Source organism: Rana temporaria, chromosome 1 (assembly GCF_905171775.1).
Source record: "Rana temporaria chromosome 1, aRanTem1.1, whole genome shotgun sequence".
NCBI lineage: Eukaryota > Metazoa > Chordata > Amphibia > Anura > Ranidae > Rana > Rana temporaria.
The window spans coordinates 128,036,696-128,056,306 of NC_053489.1; the positions used below are offsets into that span (position 1 = coordinate 128,036,696).

The following is a 19,611-nucleotide window of genomic DNA, read 5'->3' on the forward strand; positions in this document are numbered from 1 at the left end:
TGTAAGAACCATTTATGAAGGGACTGATGCAAGTAGTGACTATATCAACATTATACAAATGTATAAAATGAATATATTTGTACATACAAAAACAGAGGGCAAAGAAAGCAGAAAATATAGTTCACATGTTTCTCTCTTTAATTTTCCATATATAGAAGAAATCTATATACAATCAGTGTGCATTTAAACAATTTATAAATTCAATCATGAAACTGAAAATTATACTGGCTGCATAGCACATTTGACATTATTGCCCATTTTCTTAAAAAAAAAATAAAAAAAAAAATTAGGGAAAACAAATGGATTGACAATAAAATTTTGGCTGGTTTGGACAGTGGAGCTGCTCGTCTACCACGCTACCTGGTTTATAAAAACAAGTACATGATAACGGCTTTTAGATGCATAAAAGTCATGTTATCCACAGAGCTCAACACAACACTGATATCTGTTTAAAATTAAAAACAAATAAATCTATAAACTGGAACACCAAAGACAAAAAAATGGAATTAGTGTTCACTTTCCCCGAAATTTTTTACATTCTGAACATTGATTCCATCAAACTATATATAAAGAAAACAAAAAAGGTTGGAGAATATATATATATATATATATATATATATATATATATATATATATTCCATACTGAATGAGAAGGCCTGAGTTGGTGGGGAAAGGAACAGTCAAAGAAAGCCTGAGAAAGGAAATGTTCATTTAATTAATTTACAATAATTTACAGCAGTTTTACTTTGTATAAAAAAAATATTACAGTTGATCACAAAAAAAAGGCTATTTTACAGGTTTAGTTACAGGATTTAAATATTCAAGCATATGATGAAAAGCGGCAAGGTGGTTGCAGTGTACAATGTAAACAAATAGCTTTGGAAAGTGAACATAGTCCTTGAGAGCATTTTCCAGACAATATAAAACCCCTTTCTTCTGACTCGTGGAACAGGACCATAGGCCAACACAAAGTATCCATAGTACAGGCATCTGATGCTTTCTGTTAGAATTCAGTCAAAATGGGCAGTGCTGAGGTCTCCGAAATAGTAAACGTCTATTTCTTAATTATTTTTTTTTAAAAATGCCACGATTGCAGCACAGTGCAGCATATACCTTAAATACAAAAATATTCTCTGTTCTTTTGTGATAATAGACCTTGCATTCAGGAAAGTAGTAATGTCTGCCCAGGGCAGATGCAGTCCATTTCTTTCAAGTCATGTAAGGCAATCACCGTGATAATTTTACTGAATATGGCTAATGTCCTGGACTGCACTCCATGTGTTATGTTTTGCGCCCGCTCCATAAATGTTCTGGGGTGCTTTTGTGATCCGATGAGCACTCAAAGGGGGACCTGTGTCCCAAAGGAGACCTAGAATCATAAGACGACGACCTCTGGTCTAAAGGCGATTTGGGTCCACTACCAGAAGCCCTATGGTCCATTTGCCAGTCTGAATGGTACCGGTAATCCCTGGAAGATTTGTGATGGCTGTATTCAGAACTTGATCTGTGGTCTGAATGAGAACGGTGATCAGAATGGGATCGATGATCTGAAAGGGATCTATCTTTCACATTTCCTTCTGTGTTTGACCAATGATCCCTACTTCTGTGGTCATCCAGCTTTCTGTGTTTGCTTTCACTGTGGTATCTGCAACAGAAAAACAAACACAATGGTCACAGCAGGGCTTTAAATTTTTTATTTTTTAATGACCAATACGTTGCCACCACAGTGTAAAATTGTATTGACTGCCTGATGCCAAGGGTTTGTCTGGACTATTCTTGTCACAACCTACACCATTAGAACTGCATACAAGACAATGCATTGTTCCTTTTGTCCCATTTGCAACAGCAAGTTGCAGGTTCCCCAAATGGTTGAAGTCATCAGTTATGTATGGTCACTGCTAAACACAAATCAGATGGAAGAGAGGTATAGATCAAGGAAAGTGTGTGTGTGTGTCCTGCTGGCCAACCTTCTAAAAGCAGGGCACATACACTTATAGGTCTGCTGTCCCCACCCCAAATGGCAAGAGAAATCACACTTGTGTGTCAAACCCACATTCATATCTTAAAAGACAAAAAATTATCCAATAGAAATGTAACTATTATGACTATAGAAAATGGTACTTGCTACATGTACACTCCTTTGCAGTCCCTTTGCTATAACACACATAATGTTATATACAGTGGTATGTGGGCATACTAGCAAAAAAAAAAAAAATGCTTAACTGGTTGTAAACCTCAGACATGAAATAAACAAAATCATACTATAGTGTGCAATTGTCTCAATTAGGAACACTTCTAGCCTGAACACGATCCGAAAAATACTGCATTCGAGGCAATCTTACGATAATCGGATTGTTAGTACAGAGCTTTTGAGAACCGATCACACGACAGTTCCTCAATCGGGCATGCATGAAAATTTTCCTCGAACAATTTTCATTCAGTTAGTACAGTTGTCCGAAAATACAATACAAATACACAACACGACATCACGATTTTTCTGTTGTACGAGAAATTGTGACTTTAGTAACCTATTCAACTTCTACTTGCGACCAGTAAGCGAAAAAAAAGTCTGACTGTCGTCAGATGTATGGGGCCATTAGGGGTTGCTTTACTAAAGCTGTGCTTAGTAGCCAATCACTTAACTTTAGCTTGTTCAATAAACCTTAAAAAAAAAATGTAAGCAGATTGGCTTCTATGCAGAGTTGCCCCAGATTTAGTAAATCAACCCCTGTCATTTTAGTCTGCTGCGTTGTTCCTCTGCTATCAGCATGAATTACAGGTACTTTTGACAAGTTTTCCTGACATATAAAAAAAAAAAAAAAAAAGAAGAAGGATCTCCAGTTGCTTGACAGCCTCAGCTCTGTTCCTGTTTGTTATGTGTAGGGTGTGTGTGCTTCACTCCAAATAACTTAGAGTTCTCCCCACTGAGCTCTGCAGAGCGCAATTTCAGCTCTCCGTCCCCTTTTTCTGACAGCTCAGACAAGCCTTATAAATTAAAGACTCAGACAAGCCTTATAAAGAGAAGACTGCAGATGAGGGAAAATTTATGTAGGAGGATTTGTTTTATCTCTGTATCACCTGAGGCCAATCATTTCACTGGGTATATGTAAGGGTTTACCACCACTTTAAGTTCAGAGTTGTGATTTGAAGTAGTAGGTCGCACTTTTAGAGAATTAGTAATCCCAATGAGGAACCCCCCGAGAATTACAATAGTAATTTGGTTATTATCCAGTCATGGATCGTAGGAAGATATATCCATTTGTATTTATATTTTTAAGTTAGTTATAAAATGGAAGTAGAGGCAGATATGGTATAAAGAAGAGCAATGGGAGATCAGTGTCCGAACCATCCCCTTATGGCCGATTGGCGCAAAACGGAGCTTAGATATGCAACGTCATCCTGCACAGAGCGTGCACTTGGGGCTAGTAGGAAGCACTAGTGGAGCTGGCAATTTTTACATGCCGAAACCATCATTGCTGGGTGTCGGGCTGGGCACGTCATTATGTGAGTTTATGGGTGTATGTCTTTAATCAATTTTAATAAACTTTGTTGCGCTGAGAGTTTTTGTTTAAACGCTGTAAAGTAAAAATGCTTTCAAAATTATATACCGTATTTATCGGCGTATAACACACACACACTTTTTCCCATTAAAATCAGGGGGAAATCGTGGGTGCGTGTTATACGCAGAGCGGCTGCCTCGGAGAAGGAGGGAACGAGCGCCGCCGGAATAGACAGAGCCGAATCTCCTGTGTACTCGGCACTGCTCGCAGTCACACCCAGTCCCACCTCCTAGCATTTACGTCCCGGTGGCATGTCCATCATAGGAGCCGGGCCAAGGGGCGGGACTGCAAAACGAGCAGAGTACGCAGGACATCCGGCTCGGCCCATCACGGCGGCCCTCATTCCCTCCTCGGCAGGGAGATGGACTATAGTGGTAGCCTGGAAAGAAAAAGACCACCTGAGCGCATGTCCTTTGTGCATAACCTGAATATGCAAACACAGTTTGCATGAATGTTTGAGTTAAAAATGGTAGAGATGTCACTATGCGTGCATGCTTGTTTTCCAATAGGTATCAGAATTGAAGCAAACTTTGATCTAAAGCACTTGAAGTAAGCCATGTCTTTTTGAACCATACATGTCCTAAGAACTGCATATGCCTTTTCTGTTTGTTTCCCCTCTATAACTTATATCTGCTCTAGAGTATGTGTTCTGCATTTCATAGACATTGGCAAGGCTGCAGATGGACACCGATAAGGCTGCATTGATGGGCATTTAAAATCTAAGTTTTTTCCCTTAAACTTCCCTCCTAAACTTGGGGTGCATGTTATAAGTCGATAAATACCGTACTTTAATTGTCCACTTATCAATTTACAAAATGCAAATGAAATGAACAGAAGAAAAATCACTGTTTTCAAAACGGCATCAGTTCTTCTAGGAACACTTGCACAGTTTTTGAAGGAACACAACAGGTAGGTTGTTCTAAACACTATTGGCCAATGTTGAGGTCTGTAGACAGTGGTTGGCCAAGGAAACCTAATGCAGTGGATGAAAGACACATCATGCTTACTTCCCTTCAACATCGGAAGATGTCCAGCAGTGCCATCGGCACAAACCTGGCAGAAACCAGTGGGACCCAGGTACAACCATCTGTCTGGAGAAGTCTGTCCAGATGCGGTTGGTGGAGGTTTATTCAGGATCAATGATGTGCTCAATGCTGAGAAATACAGGGAGGTACTCATCTTTCATGCCATACAATCAGGAAACCATGCGATTGGCTCCAAATTTATTCTGCAGCAGAACAGCGACCCCAAACATACAGCCAATGCAATTAAGAACCATCTTTAGCATAAAGAAGAACAAGGAGTCTTGGAAGTAATGGTTTGCCCCCACAGACCCCTGATCTCAACATAGAGTCTGAATGGGATTACATGGAGACAGAAGTATCTGAGGTTGCCTACATCCACAGAAGACCTATGGCTAGTTTTCCAAGATATTTGGAACAACCTACCTGCCAAATTCCTTCAAAAACTGTGTGCAAGTTTAATAGGCAAAGGGCGGTGACCCCAAATATTGATTTGGATTTCCCTTCTGTTCATTTACTTTCCATTTTGTTTTTTAAAATAACCTGCCCAAAAGCCTAGGGCACGTGAATCCTTCAGACATTTGCTGACAGCTGGATGGGAGAGGAGTCCTTCAGGTGATCATCTAGATAGCTTGTAACCTGGATGCCCCGAGTCCTGAAAGAGGAGCAGAGGATAGGCCAAAGAGCAGCGATTGTCTGCCTCTAAAAATGGCAGAAAAAAGATAATGTGGATAAATGGGAACATGTAGATGGGCATCTTGGAGGTCTACGGATACCATGTATTCCCCTTGTTTCAGAGAGGCAGTTAACCTTGCAGATTGTAAGCAAAAATTTGGAATTTGAAGTGTTTTGTTGAATGATTTTAAGTCCAGAATAGGATGAATAATAGGACATTGGCCTTGATACCATAAACAGGTTTGCAAAGAATCTCTTGAACTTGTCTTGTGGAGGTACTGGCACAACTACTCCCTGGAACAAGAAATGGTTTAGTATAAACAGAAGGTAAAATAATAATTCCAGTGTCCCTCAAAATGAAAATAAATAAATTAAATTTTGGAGAGGCCCTATCTCCTATTGCCCCCCCCCCCCCCCCCACACACACACACAATAATACTAGACATACATGGACTATTACCATTCATAAGAATGATTGTAGATAGTTGATCCATGGAATAGATTCACCTGTTTTTTGCTTCCCTCAATGAAAAGCAAGTTTATGGTTCCGTGTAGAAAGGTTTATTTATTTTATATTCAGAAAGGCTGTGAAAAAAACTAGACGTGCAGCAAGCACTCACCTATCCTGCTTATAATGGTGATCCCAGTCTCTGTGGTCTTTTCCATTACTGAAGCTGGAATAGGGCCTTTTCCTTGAGTCACTTTTCTTGTAGGAATCACTCTGGTGTCGGTCCTTATGGTGGTGATCATGGTACTGCGATAAGTGCCTGTCAGAGGAATAACTGTCTCTGCTGCTATCATCATGATTTGTGTTTTCCTTTAATCTTTCTACATCTGAATAAAAAATTAAAAAAAATCAGCAAAAATATCAAAATCAATAGTTCAGAGAACAGTAAAATTGCTTTAGCAGCAGTGGCTTGTGGCGGTATCTGAACATAGACTTCTTTATACAGACTTGATACAAACACTGATGGAGGAGATTCACATTAACCACTAGCCGTGCGCGTGCCCGGCGGGCGCGATCACCGTTACAGAGCGAGAACCGGCAGCACAGCTCCCGGTCCTGTCAGGGGGAGAAATGACTGATTGTATGTTCATACAATGTATGAACAGCGATCTGTTATTTCCCCCAGTCAGTCCCCCCCCCCCCCCCGTCAGTTAGAACACACCTAGGGAACATAATTAACCCCTTCCTCACCCCCCTAGTGTTAACCCCTTCCCTGCCAGTGGCATTTTTACAGTAATCAATGCATTTTTATAGCACTGATCGCTATAAAAATGCCAATGGTCCCAAAAAGTGTCCGCCATAAGGTCGCAGTACCGATAAAAATCGGATTGCCATTATTAGTAAAAAAAAATTATTACAAATGCCATAAAACTATCCCCTATTTTGTAGACGCTATAATTTTTGTGCAAACCAATCAATAAACGCTTATTACGATTTTTTAATACGAAAAATATGTAGAATACGTATCGGCCTAAACTGAGGAAAAAATAGTTTTATAAATTTTTGGGGGATATTTATTATAGCAAATTAAAAAATATTCATTTAAAAAAAAAGAAAAAGAAAAATTGTCACTATTTTTGTTTATAGCGCAAAAAATAAAAACCGCAGAGGTGATCAAATACCACCAAAAGAAAGCTCTATTTGTGGGGAAAAAAGGACGCCAATTTTGTTTGGAAACCACTTCGCACGGCCGCGCAATTGTCAGTTAAAGCGACGCAGTGCCGAATCGCAAAAAGTGGCCTGGTCATTGACCAGCAAAATGGTCCGGGGCTGAAGTGGTTAAGCTTTGTTGGGGTTCACAAGTACTTAATAGAATAAACGGTTCAAAGTTACATTTTTTTTGTATTGCCACTTCAATCTACCTATTTTTGGGACTTTGAAGGCAATCAATACAACATTGCTATGGTTAAAAATAGATTTTTTTTAAGACAATAGAATTGTTTAGCATTTACCTGGATGCCGTACAATTGTGTTCACGCTGCTGCCAACGTTCTGGTCATTGTGCTTTAGGGAAAAAGAAAACCATTTGAATTATGCACTTTATGTATGAAAAAAAAAAAAAGTAAATCAAGGCAACCATTTACCTGAGATTCCTGGCGCTTCTTGATAGCATGTTTGTAGAGCTTGTGCAGTTTCCGGGCATCAAATTCAGTAAACTTGGACACAAATATCCATAAGTTTCTAAGTAACAAAGAAATTAATAATTAAAAAGAACATCCAATACAACCATTTTTGGTTTTATTTCACACAGTGGCTACAAAATGAATCCATCGATGTCCAATTAGAAGATCATATAAGTGGTTTAACTAAAGAAAACAAAAACACTTCCCCACTCAAACAGGCTGCCTCCCATTCAATTTAAAAGGCACAAGTCTGGAAAGAAATGTTGAAAAACTGCTACCATTGAACTCTTCCTGTGCAAAAATATGTTTACTTACTGTAAAAAGCATGCCCATCAATACATAGGGGTGGAGCCTGTGCTTCTCAAAAAGGACTCCATTTTTTTTTTTTAGAAGTACAAAAATCCTATTTGCTTTCTCCTCTATTAACCAGAAGCCGACCAGCCGCTGTCATACTGCAGCAGGTTGGCACTCCTGGTCAAATCGCTGTAGCTGTACATCGGATGTGTGCTCCCTCAGCGATCGGATTTGCATCAGTCTCCATGCCAATCATTTCTGGCCGAAGACTGTCCTCTGCTTGTGTAATGTAAACACCGGTAGAGGAAGTGATGCCACCTCCCCTTGTGGAACCAGTTTCGGTTTCAGAGAGAGGACATCCAAACGTGAGTTGCACCAACACTACACTGACACAGTACACATAGGCACACTTGTCACCCCCTGATCACCCCCCCCCCCCCAGTTAACCCTTTTACTCCCTGTCACAGTGTAACCAAGTGCAGTTTTCAGATTGATCATTGTACTGGTGTTACTTGTGACACTAATCAGCGTTAGGGCAGTTAGTAGTAGACCCAGGTAGGTCTAGGGTATCCCCCATTAACCCCCTAATAATGTTTTAAACCCTTAAGCGCCCCCCCAGTTAACCTATTCACCCCGTCAGTGTCACCATTACAGTGTACATCTCTTTTCTAACCACCGTATTAGTGTCATGGGTGATACTAGATAGTTTCATCGTAGGTCTATTATAGCATCAGGGTACCCCCATATATTATCCAATAAAGGTTTAACCCCCTAATCGCCCAGCTGTTGACATCAGTTAGGCTTTAGAGTCAGTTAGGGTCAGTGTCAATCCCAGGTAACGTCAGATTAGTGTCAGTAGCGCCAACACCCACACCATACACCTCCCTTACTAGTATAGTGTCTGAACGGATGAATATCTTTGATCTGATCGATCCGATCTATACTAGCGTCCCTAGTAATTTAGTGTTCCCAAAAACCCAGCATTAGGAGGATCAGCTCAGACACCTGCTAGCACCTGTGTTTAGCACCTCCACCCAGCCCACCCAAGTGCAGTATCAATCGATCACAGTCACTTACAAAACACAACACACATATGTGCAGTGTTTGCAGAGTGACACCTGATCCCTGTGAACGCTAACAGTATTTTAGGAATCGATTGAAGCAGGCTCTGACAGTCAGGTGCTCTTTTGCCTGCAAGTCATTAGATGTACCTATAATTTTAGAGGCCAAAATGTCCAAAAGAGGTACACTAATGAGGCGGCCTACGCGTTGCTGAGCATGATAGATGAAAGCGAATGGGAAGCCGCCCCACAGAGCAGCGGCACCCTAACAGATAGCCGACGTAGTGGTCCCTGCCAACGCCAGGCGAACCCGACCACAGGGCTCTCGTGTGGAGCAGACAGACAGTACCAGTGCTGCGCATCCTTCTGGTGAACTTGCAAGCATCAGCGGCCTAGTACATCCTGGTCATAGATAAACCAGCACTGCAGTAACACTTAGTGATGTGACGAGTCCCTAAGTGCAGTTCAAGCTGATGCCGTGGCTAGCACAAATAGTGTCCCACGGCCACCAAGACGACAGAGACAGGACCGTCAAGCCCATAGTGCCCCTCCTGCTGCATTTGCCAATCCTAATTGGGAACCCACCACTTCTGCAGCACCTATACTTCACCCATTCACTGGCCAACCCAGGAATTCAGGTGGAAACAGTTGATTTTACGTCACTTGATTTTTATGCACTGTTTTTCCACAGAAGATCTCAATAGATCTATTGTGGACCAAAGCAATTTGTATGCTGGTCAATTAATCGCCGCTAATCCCCAGTTGACCCTTGCCAGAGATTGGAAACCTATTACAGTTTCCGAATGTAAGACCTTTCTGGGCCTATCTCTCCTCATGGGCATTACTAAAAAGTAGGAGTTGCGGTCATATTGGTCCACTGACCCAATTCATCATATACCCGTGTTCGGTTTCCATGACCAGGGCTAGATACGAGTAGATCTTGCGGTTTATGCACTTAGACAATAAACTCTGTCGTACTCCGGGGTGTCTCTGGATTTGATCGGCTCCACAAAATTTGGCCCCTCGTACAACACTTCAACCAACAGTTTGCAGCATTGTTTATTCCCAATCAAGTTGCCTGCACAGACGAGTCCCTGATTACATTTTATGCCCGCTTGTCATTCAAACAGTATCTCCCCAGCAAGCCTGCCAGATATGGGGTCAAGATGTATAAGCTCTGTGACAAAGCAACATGCTATACATATAGTTTACCAAGGAAAATATAGTCACGTGGAGCCCCACAACTGCCCTGACTACATAGGAAGCGCTGGCAAGATTGTTTGGGACTTGGCATGACCCTTATTCTGAAAGGGGAACCACTTGTATGTGGACAATTATTACAAAAATGTGCCACTTTTTAGTCCCCTTTTTGATTGTGTAATTGGCGCATGTGGCACCGTGTGATCCAATAACCGGGGGCATCCCACAACGGCTTGTAGATACCCAACTTAGACAGGGGGAGAAAGCCTGCTTGAGATCGAATAAATTTGCTTGCAGTGAAGTGGAGGGATAATCGAAATGTTTTTGTTTGGTCCTCCATTCACGCAAATACAACAGTCGATAAAAAAAACAGAATATAGAATGGTGTTGTGAAGCCCCTCTGTGTCCATGATCACAACCTTAATATGGGAGGGGTAGACTTCAACGACCTGTTGATGGCACCGTACTTAATTGCTAGTAGAGCCAGACGCTGGTACAAAAAAAAAAAAAAAAAAAAAAAAAAAGAAGTGTCTGTATACCCATTTTAATTGACCCTGCTGAACGCTTATGTGCTAAACAAAGCGCCAGGACAAATTGGATCCTTCCTAAAATTCCAGGAAGAGATCACATGCCTGTTTGCAGATGGTGCTGTGCCCAAACTTCACAATGCAAATGCAGTGAGCTGGCTGCATGAGAGGCACCACTATGGTACCCCTACCCAAAGTAGATGTTGTGTCTGTAGGAAACCAGGATAAAGGCGAGACACCTGCTATTGTCCCTCCTGTCCTGGCCAACCTGGTTTCTGCATCTGAATGTTTCCATCGCTACCACACACTAGTGGAGTATTAGCGTAGGGTAAAGCACTGCACAGTCCTAGGGCACAAAGACCACAGAGACCCAAACCTGGAACCTTTACAGTTGCAAATAAAAGTGTGTAAAATAAAAAAAAAAAAAAAAACACATTTAAACGAGGGTCAGATAAAAGCAAGCAAAGGGCAGCATCCGGCCGCGGGGTACAGTTTGGAGACCACTGATCTAAACAAACAAATTTGATAAAGAGATATAGATAGTACTTACTTCCTCCACTGTTTAATTAGTTCAGGGTTGGCATATTCTTTTAAGCACTCTGTAATGTGATCCCCAATTCTGATGAGGCACTGCCTGGTGTGCTCCAGCTGTTCTCTCTCAGAGAGTCCTTTTTCAGGTCGATCCAGTTGTTTCAACGCTGCCTTGACCGGCCTCATCCTCTCCTTACACTTTAAATGATAATATATAAAATGTTAGCAAGATCTATTTGTGAACATAGCTCACGTACCCTTCTCTTTTTCCTCTCCAATAACGTGCAAAAACACTACTCTTACATTTCTACCTGACAGACACCATGGTGTGGGTAGACAGGCATTGCGACTGCCTGTGCAGACCTAAAAAGCCAGGTAGTAGTGCTTCCTGCTGCACTGGAACCAGAGTCAGAAGAAACCCAAAGCTTTTAATCATGTTTTTGCAACATACAGTTGTGGATTTAAATTGATTACAATTGCCCTGGGGTGGTAATCAAACACCCTGAATGCATAAGTGTCACATCCTAGTAGGTATAATGGATTGAAAGGTTTTATTTTTTTTTTCAAAATTGACTTTGCAGGCACATTTTATTTCAGTGTGGGCTTTGTTTTTCAATACAGCCCTGTAGCAAGTATATAGCATAGAGTACCCTCTCTGGGAAACCATCTGGCCTAATTTTGTATGCAATAAATATACATACATATACAGGGCTCGAAATTTCAAGCCCTGAGCTACTAGCCAGGCCTCAAGAGTTACTCGCCACCAGTTGCCCCACCTAATTCATACACTGCTCCACGCCTAATTACGACCCTAAACACACCCTCGTAGATTATCTTATGGAATGACACTGTATGAAATGTTTTATGCAGAATCAAGTTACACAATTAAATATTACCAAAAACTACTAACAAAATGGGACAGGGCACTGGGGGCAGACCAGAGGGACAGGGCACTAGAACTGGATCTCTTCCCCATTCTCTTGCTGTCTCCTCTGCAACTCCCATCCATCCATCCTCTCTCTCTCTCTCTCTCCTATTCATCTCATCATCAGGAGCCTGTGTGTGCGGCTCCACGCTTGCATGTCCCCACTTCCCCCTTTTATTCAGGCTGACCGTGAGGAGAGGAGCTGCAGCACAGCGGGAGGGAATACCATCCGGCACCGAGATCCACACAACTGCACAGCCGTTGACACCATAGCACAGCGCACATTGACAGCGCACAGCACACATTGAGACCAGTCTGCTCACAGTGCTCAGGCTGAACTGCTGGACACCTACATAGAGCACAAGGAGAAGGAAACTGCACAAACTGGAAGGCTGCCACTCTCACGTCAGGGCAACTTTCAGTGAGCGCTGCACTGCCTACCTGGGACACCCGGAGTGGTAATTTTCGCAATCCTCCACCCGACTCATTACTTCCTGCTCTCCAGCTACATTAGTCGGGGGGGGGGGGGGGGGGGGGGGGGGGGGGGGGCAGGCTCAGAGAGGTCATACTGTTGGGTCCCATGGCTTAATGAGAATTGTAAGGAGAGCACCTGTGTACTGCCCTGCCTGTGCACGGCTCACCAGACTACTTTTCCCGAGCATGCAACTTTCCTCTTCGGCCGCCAATCGCATCGGGGCTCTAAGTGTATGCACAGATTGAAGGGACATTGGTCATGCAGCCCTGTCATCACTCGCCCCCAGCTTAAATCCACTCGCCAAATGCTAGAAGGCGAGTGGAAATTTTGAGGTGTGTGTGTATATATATATATATATATATATATATATATATATATATATATATATATGTATGTATGTATGTATGTATGTATGTATGTATGTATGTATGTATGTATATATATATATATATATATATGTATGTATGTATGTATGTATGTATGTATGTATGTATGTATGTATATATATATATATATATATATATATATATATATATATATATATATATATATATATATTTCTGAAAAAATTCTTTCAATCCAATAAACATACAATTGTGCTCATAAGTTTACATACCCTGGCAGAATTTATGAATTCTTGGCCATTTTTCAGAGATCCTGAACGATGAAACAAAAACCTTTCACTCATGGTTAGTGTTTGGCTGAAGCCATTTAGTTTACATACCCTAGTAATTTTGGCCTGATAACATGCACAGAAGTTGACCATAAGGGCTCTTTCACACGGAGCGGACCGTTTCTGGGTCCGCTCCGTGTGTCCACGGGGATCCCCGCTCAGCTGTCGGCGGATAGGGCCGTCCCCGCACACAGTGCAGGGACCGCCCTGTCTCTGCTCCGCTGTCCCCTGTGGGGTACCGGATGCAGACGGACCGTCTGTCCATCTGCATCCGGTCCGTTCCGCCGAACGGAAGAAAAATAGGGTTTCTTTCGTTCGGAAAAGCGGATCCCGACTGAAGCGGACGCTAGCGGATGCTCCATCCGCTAACGGACGCGTTCCCATAGGGATTCATTACAAGTCCGTTAACGGACTTGTAATGAGCGGACGAACGGTCCGCTAGTGTGAAAGGACCCTAAAGGGGTTTGAATGGCTATTAAATGTAACCATCCTCACCTGTGATCTGTGTGTGTGTGTGGGCACTTTGTTTATCCATCAATCCAACCAAGGATTTCTCACAAAGGCACAGCCTTAAAGAGGTTTAAAGACCTGTACACATGATCATATTTTCCGACGTGAATTGTGTGATGGCAGGCTTTTGTCTGAAAATCTGACCGTTTGTATGCTCCATCGCACAATTGTTGTCGGATTTTCAGTCAACGAATGTTGGATAGCATGCTCTAGTACAGAAGTTCTTCGGAAAAAAATCCAAAGTACAAACACGCATGCTCGCAAATAAAACAAAGTTAGCATTAATTGCCCAAAGGGTGGCGCTAAAGGGCTGAAAAACCACGTAGTTTCGAGTTTGTTGGCCGTCAATTATTTGCCATTTGTACGCGAGACAAGTTCATGGCCAACACCCTTCAGACAAAAATCCTACGATTGGTCCGCGGAAAATCCGATCGTGTGTACCAGGCTTTAGTGTCTGGTAAGAGGTGATATTATCTCTTTGGTGGAGCATCTTTATGGAATCACTTACACAGGCGTTTCTATGAGATGCAGGAGTGGAGCACTTTATTTTGAACTGAAGACCAGGTAGCATCCTTACAAATAGGGCCGAAACAACTAATCGATTAATCGACAACTAATCGACTATGAAATTAATCGATTACAATTTTTATAATCGATTAATCGGCCAGTAACATAATGGGGTTAAAAAAACTAAAATTAGCCCTTTATAGTACAAAAAAGTAAATCACTACTGTAAATATTACTTTCACTGTCCCACAGTAAAAAATGAACCCCTTACAGTAGCGATTTGCTCTTTTTGTACCTTTTTGTTTTTTTATCCCCCATTATGTTACTAAACATCTCAGGCCTGGGTTCACACCTCTGTTTTTTGGTGCTTTTTTGCAGAAACAGACTACAGTTCATTTACATGTTTTCCTATGGGACACGTTCACAGCCATGATTTTTTTTTCAGCTGCTGCGTATTTGGAAAGGGCAAGGACTTTAACGCAAAACTGTGCTATTTTTTTTTTTGGTTCAATACACTTCAATGGAGAAGCTGCAGAAAGGCATGTAATGTGTTTTTGCGGCAATTTGTGTTTTGTAAGCTGCCCAACAACAAATTGGCCCCAAATTTTTTTTTTTTTTTAAATGCCATTTTCTTTTTATGGCTATTATCCGATTAATCGAAACAATAATCAGCCAACTAATCGATTATGAAAATAATCGTTAGTTGCAGCCCTACTTACAAACTTGAGCTACCGAAGAACCAATGTGCCATCACGGAGAACAGCAGAACTTTTGCTTTCAGACTGTAAGCTTGGGAAGCCAGCCAATAGATCCAACAAGAAACTGCATTTGGAAGCGGTGTGACATTTTATGCATTTTCAGGAAGCAAAAAGAGGGACTCAGACTAATTGTAGTAATTGCCTTCAGGTAGACCTTGACTGAAATAGGGCAATGGGATATCCTGGTTAAGATGCAAGAAAGCCACCTTAAGCAAAAAGGTCATCTGAGGCCACAAGATCACCATGATGAATCACCAGGAATGGTTCCTTACAGGTAAGAGTAACAAATTCTGAAACTCTGCAAGCTGAAGTAATGGAAACCAGAATATAATCTTCTCTGTCAAGAAGACTAAGGGATTATTCTGGATGGGTTCAGAAGCCAGGCAGTGGTTATCAGATTTACCAGAATGCTGCAAAGCAAATGGGGTTGAAGCTGTAACAGCAGAAAGGCATAAATCAGGGAGAACCAATCCCCATGGCCTCACTAGACCTTCACCCATGAACACACACGGGTCCTTGGTTCTGGATATTAATCTGTATGGCTTTACATTGAGGAACTCTGTTAAAGGTTGGGAATTCTGGATGTGGATCATCCAGGTTCAAACACCTCTGGGTGAAGTGCACACTCCCCCAGTGCCGAGAAAACCCAGCCCTCAATTCCAGAGCGTTGATGGACAACAACCTATCTTGTGGTGGCCAAGTTAAACCCATACTTCTCTCTTAAATTGGAAATCTAAGATGTCTGCCAATGCCTCCCTCTCCCAAGATCACAAGGAAATGGGGGAAAAAAATTGAATCTGAAATAATGGTAAGGGCATATTACAAAGTTTAAAAAAATAAAAAAAACTTACAACGCTGAAAGTCTTCTGATCAAGCTCCTCTGCTTCTTCGGAAATTGGGACAGGCTCACTACTGGCAGTTATGTGAACAGGGGTTTCAGCAGAAATGTTTTTCTTCTGTTTCTCCTTCTCAGGCTTCACATCATTCACCTAAATAATAAATTAACTTTTAATGGTTGGAAAACAGAGGACTTGTTTAGATCCTGTAATTTCTACTCCCTGTATTTGCAAGACACATGAAGGGTGTACGTTTTAGGAACAATGTTAGAAACAATAAATATATATATTATACATACCTTTTCCATAGGTCTCTTGGCAGTTAAAGCAGGGTCCCCTTCAGTCAAGTCCTAGGTGGTCTTTGATGTTGCAAAGAACAGCGCTCACGTCAGCGCTGCTCTCTGCTTTACTGTATGCTAGCAGAGCGCTGTGGTTTCTTTGGAGCTCACAGAATATTCTTGGAGATATCGGATGCCAGAAATGTTATTGAAAAAAGAGGAGTCGCGCTAAATAATATAAAAAAGGTGCTTATTACCCACTATGTGATGTGGACACAATACTAATGGAGATATCTAATCAGCGTGTAAAAACTGTCCAGATTCAACACAGAGTATAATGATTGAAAAAAATGTGAGAAATAAACACAGTCCATTGATAGACACAAGAAATAGTGAGTCCCAAGTGTGAAACAAATCCACATGCGTTGTAATTGTTGACGAACAGGAGACCTCCACCAACAAGAAACACTGACCCTTACCAGAGTCTAAGATCTCATGGCTGTCTTTACATTTATGCTGTTTCTGATCTCTAATATCCACAGCTGGAACGTATTCAAGCCTCCATCCAGTAATGTCAGAATGAGTGGTTAAACAATATCCCAATGATCACCAGGTATGGATACTCCAGAATATGCAAAGGAATCGGAGAACTCATAGTGTAAAAACGTATGGGACGTTTAATAAGTAAAACAGATTGTGCACTTACATCAATCTCGCAGTAAAACAGCATACAAGTAAAACAGCCGGCCGGCCTGTAGGAGCGTGTCCCCGTCTCTCTTCTGGGTCCTCACACGTAAACGTGGTGACGTGGGAGGCGGCGCTCTGACGTCACCGCGTTTACGTGTGAGGACCCGGAAGAGAGACGGGCACACGCTCCTACAGGCCGGCCGGCTGTTTTACTTGTATGCTGTTTTACTGCGAGATTGATGTAAGTGCACAATCTGTTTTACTTATTAAACGTCCCATACGTTTTTACACTATGAGTTCTCCGATTCCTTTGCATATTCTGGAGTATCCATACCTGGTGATCATTGGGATATTGTTTAACCACTCATTCTGACATTACTGGATGGAGGCTTGAATACGTTCCAGCTGTGGATATTGGATGTCTTTACATTTATGCTGTTTCTGATCTCCATGAGATCTTAGACTCTGGTAAGGGTCAGTGTCTCTTGTTGATGGAGGTCTCCTGTTCGTCAACAATCACAACACATGTGGATTTGTTTCACACTTGGGACTCACTATTTCTTGTGTCTATCAATGGACTGTGTTTATTTTTCACATTTTTTTCAATCATTATACTCTGTGTTGAATCTGGACAGTTTTTACACACTGATTAGATATCTCCATTAGTATTGTGTCCACATCACATAGTGGGTAATAAGCACCTTTTTTATATTATTTAGCGCGACTCCTCTTTTTTATCTGTATGTTTTGATGTTGTATGACATTTTTGAGACGCAGCTCCCTTGTATTTTCACATATGGTATGCGCAATATTTTTTTCTGTTTCCAGAAATATTATTGCAGGGGGGAGTGCCAGAAAAGGAGGAGATTCTTTTAGCCAAAGCTCTTCTTTTAAGCAATCATACTGATATTACCCAAGAAGCTTCTGGTGTAAACAAGGAGGCGAGAAAATGGCTCAGAAGAAAGTGTAAAACTTACACTGCTAGATACGAACACTGAATGGAATCAAATGAGGTTCACACTACCCATACATGACTTTCTTTCCAGTCGCTGAAAACCTAAATCTAACCAATCTTGACACAGATCCTAGATTTGGGCTGCTTTCACACTGGAGTGGGCGGGGGGTGTTGACGGTAAAACAGCGCTAGTTTTAGTGGGCCGGTTTGAACCCAGCTGGCGGGCAGTGAAGGGGTTAATGGCACCCATGTATTGTCGCTTCCGAATCACTTTGCTGGCGCTTCGGCAGCGGTGCCCATTCACTTCAATAGGCAGGAGCGGTGGTTCCGCTCCAGAGATGCTGCTTGCAGGACTTTTTTTTTTTTTAACGTCCTGCCAGCGCACTGCCTCAGTGTGAAAGCATTCAGGCTTTTGCACCGAGACTGCAGGGGAGCCGTTTTTCAGGGGCATTACAAGTGCTCTTTTTAGCCCAAAAGTGCCTGAAAAATGCCCCAGTGTTAAAGGGGTCTTATAGTAAAGGTCAAAATGCCAACATTTTGTCATGCTTTTTGATTTTATCCAAACAGCATTAAAGTGATCTTAAAACCCTCATTCTCTTGCAACCCAACTTTGAATGAAGCTGTCTGAAGGGAGCAGAGACACTGTTCTGAAGCATTCACCCGTCAGCTTGAGCTATTGAGCTTTGTAAACATCCCCCCCATCCCCCCAAAGGGATTAAGAAAACCCGAAAAGGCAAAAAAAGTTCTACTTGCTGGCTGTATATGAAATAAATGAAGAAATAGTTAATATTTAAAGTTGTTCTAAAGCCTAAACATTTTTTACCTTAATACACTCCTTGCATTAAGGTAAAATGTTTAGGCATAAGCATCTTCCCTCACCGCCCTTTTACTTACCTGACCTCCAAATCAATCCAGCGCTGTGCACATCTGCAGCTCTTCTCTCCCTTCACTTTCTGGTCTCACTGACTTTGATGAGGCAGCAAGAGCCATTGGCGCCTGTAGAGGCCAAAGCCAGTGACAAGCGGCGTCAATAGACAGACTGTGGTGCTACGGAGTGAGCACGCAAGAGTGCAGCCTTTTATGGTGGCACTTGCCAGAGAGGAGCAGACAAGATCGCCCACGGAGGACCTGAGAAAAACTAAGCTTGGGGCCGCTTTTTACAATTCCAGCGCACAGAGCAGGTAAATGCAAACCTGCTTGTTATTTTAAAAACAAAAAATTTGCAATCACTAATTTACATTAGTTCCAACCATAAAAAATAATAATTCAAATGATTAACCTACAAATGAACTGGTGGTTATAATGCAAAGTGATATTATTCCAAAGTAAACTGCATGTGGTCATTATCTTGATGTGACTGCATTTACCTTTTCCTCTTTGATTTCCTTATCTTTCACAGAATCTTTTGTTTTAGCGTCTTTTTTGTCCTTTACATCTTTTTCTTCTCTCTTATCTTTCTTTACATCCTTCTTGCTGCTGTCCTTAATTTCTTTCTTATCCTCTACCTCCTTTTTTACAACTGGTTCAGGTTCTGTTCGTTCATCATTTTCTTTTTCCACTTTAGACCTTTTACTACTTGTTTTTACCGGAACCTCTTCTTCCTGAAAAACATCCACAAATTGTTATGTTGGTGAAACAGCACATTTGCAAACAAAATAATCTATACTCCTACACGTTAAAAGCCAAGCCCACTTTTCTGACCATTTCATATTAGAACTATATTTTAATGAATGGTGCTCAGAGCCCGAGGGACACAGGTAGTCATTAAAGTGGTTGTAAAGCTTTGTGTTTTTACACCTTAATGCATCCAATGCATTAAGGTGAAAAAACACGATGTACCCTCTGCCCCCCCCCCCCATGTCCCTGTTTTACTTACCTGAGCCCCGAACTTCCGTGGGCTCGTTGCCGCATTGCTTTCCAAATGGCTCGTCGGCTGTTCATTGGTTAGATTGATGGTAGCGCAGCCATTGGCTCCCGCTGCTGTCAATCAAATCAATGACGTGGCCA

The 19,611-nt window shown here is 41.8% G+C and overlaps 1 protein-coding gene across 4 annotated transcripts in view; it reads right to left on the reverse strand.

The window, feature by feature from the left end:
* Positions 1–695: 695 nt before the first annotated feature.
* The window catches only part of CHD1 (chromodomain helicase DNA binding protein 1), a 127,940-nt gene continuing 109,024 nt past the window's right edge, over positions 696–19,611 (reverse strand). For 3 of the 4 annotated variants that reach the window (XM_040342737.1, XM_040342747.1, XM_040342728.1), the window contains 7 exons: positions 18,972–19,205; positions 15,700–15,837; positions 11,020–11,198; positions 7,349–7,445; positions 7,217–7,268; positions 5,878–6,091; positions 696–1,645 (listed from right to left, as the gene is read on the reverse strand). In XM_040342737.1, coding sequence (XP_040198671.1) covers positions 1,282–1,645; positions 5,878–6,091; positions 7,217–7,268; positions 7,349–7,445; positions 11,020–11,198; positions 15,700–15,837; positions 18,972–19,205 — 1,278 coding nt within the window. In that variant the 3' untranslated portion in view covers positions 696–1,281. Of the gene's footprint in view, positions 1,646–5,488; positions 5,552–5,877; positions 6,092–7,216; positions 7,269–7,348; positions 7,446–11,019; positions 11,199–15,699; positions 15,838–18,971; positions 19,206–19,611 lie in introns of all 4 variants that reach the window. The other variant, XR_005747856.1, reaches the window with a different exon arrangement.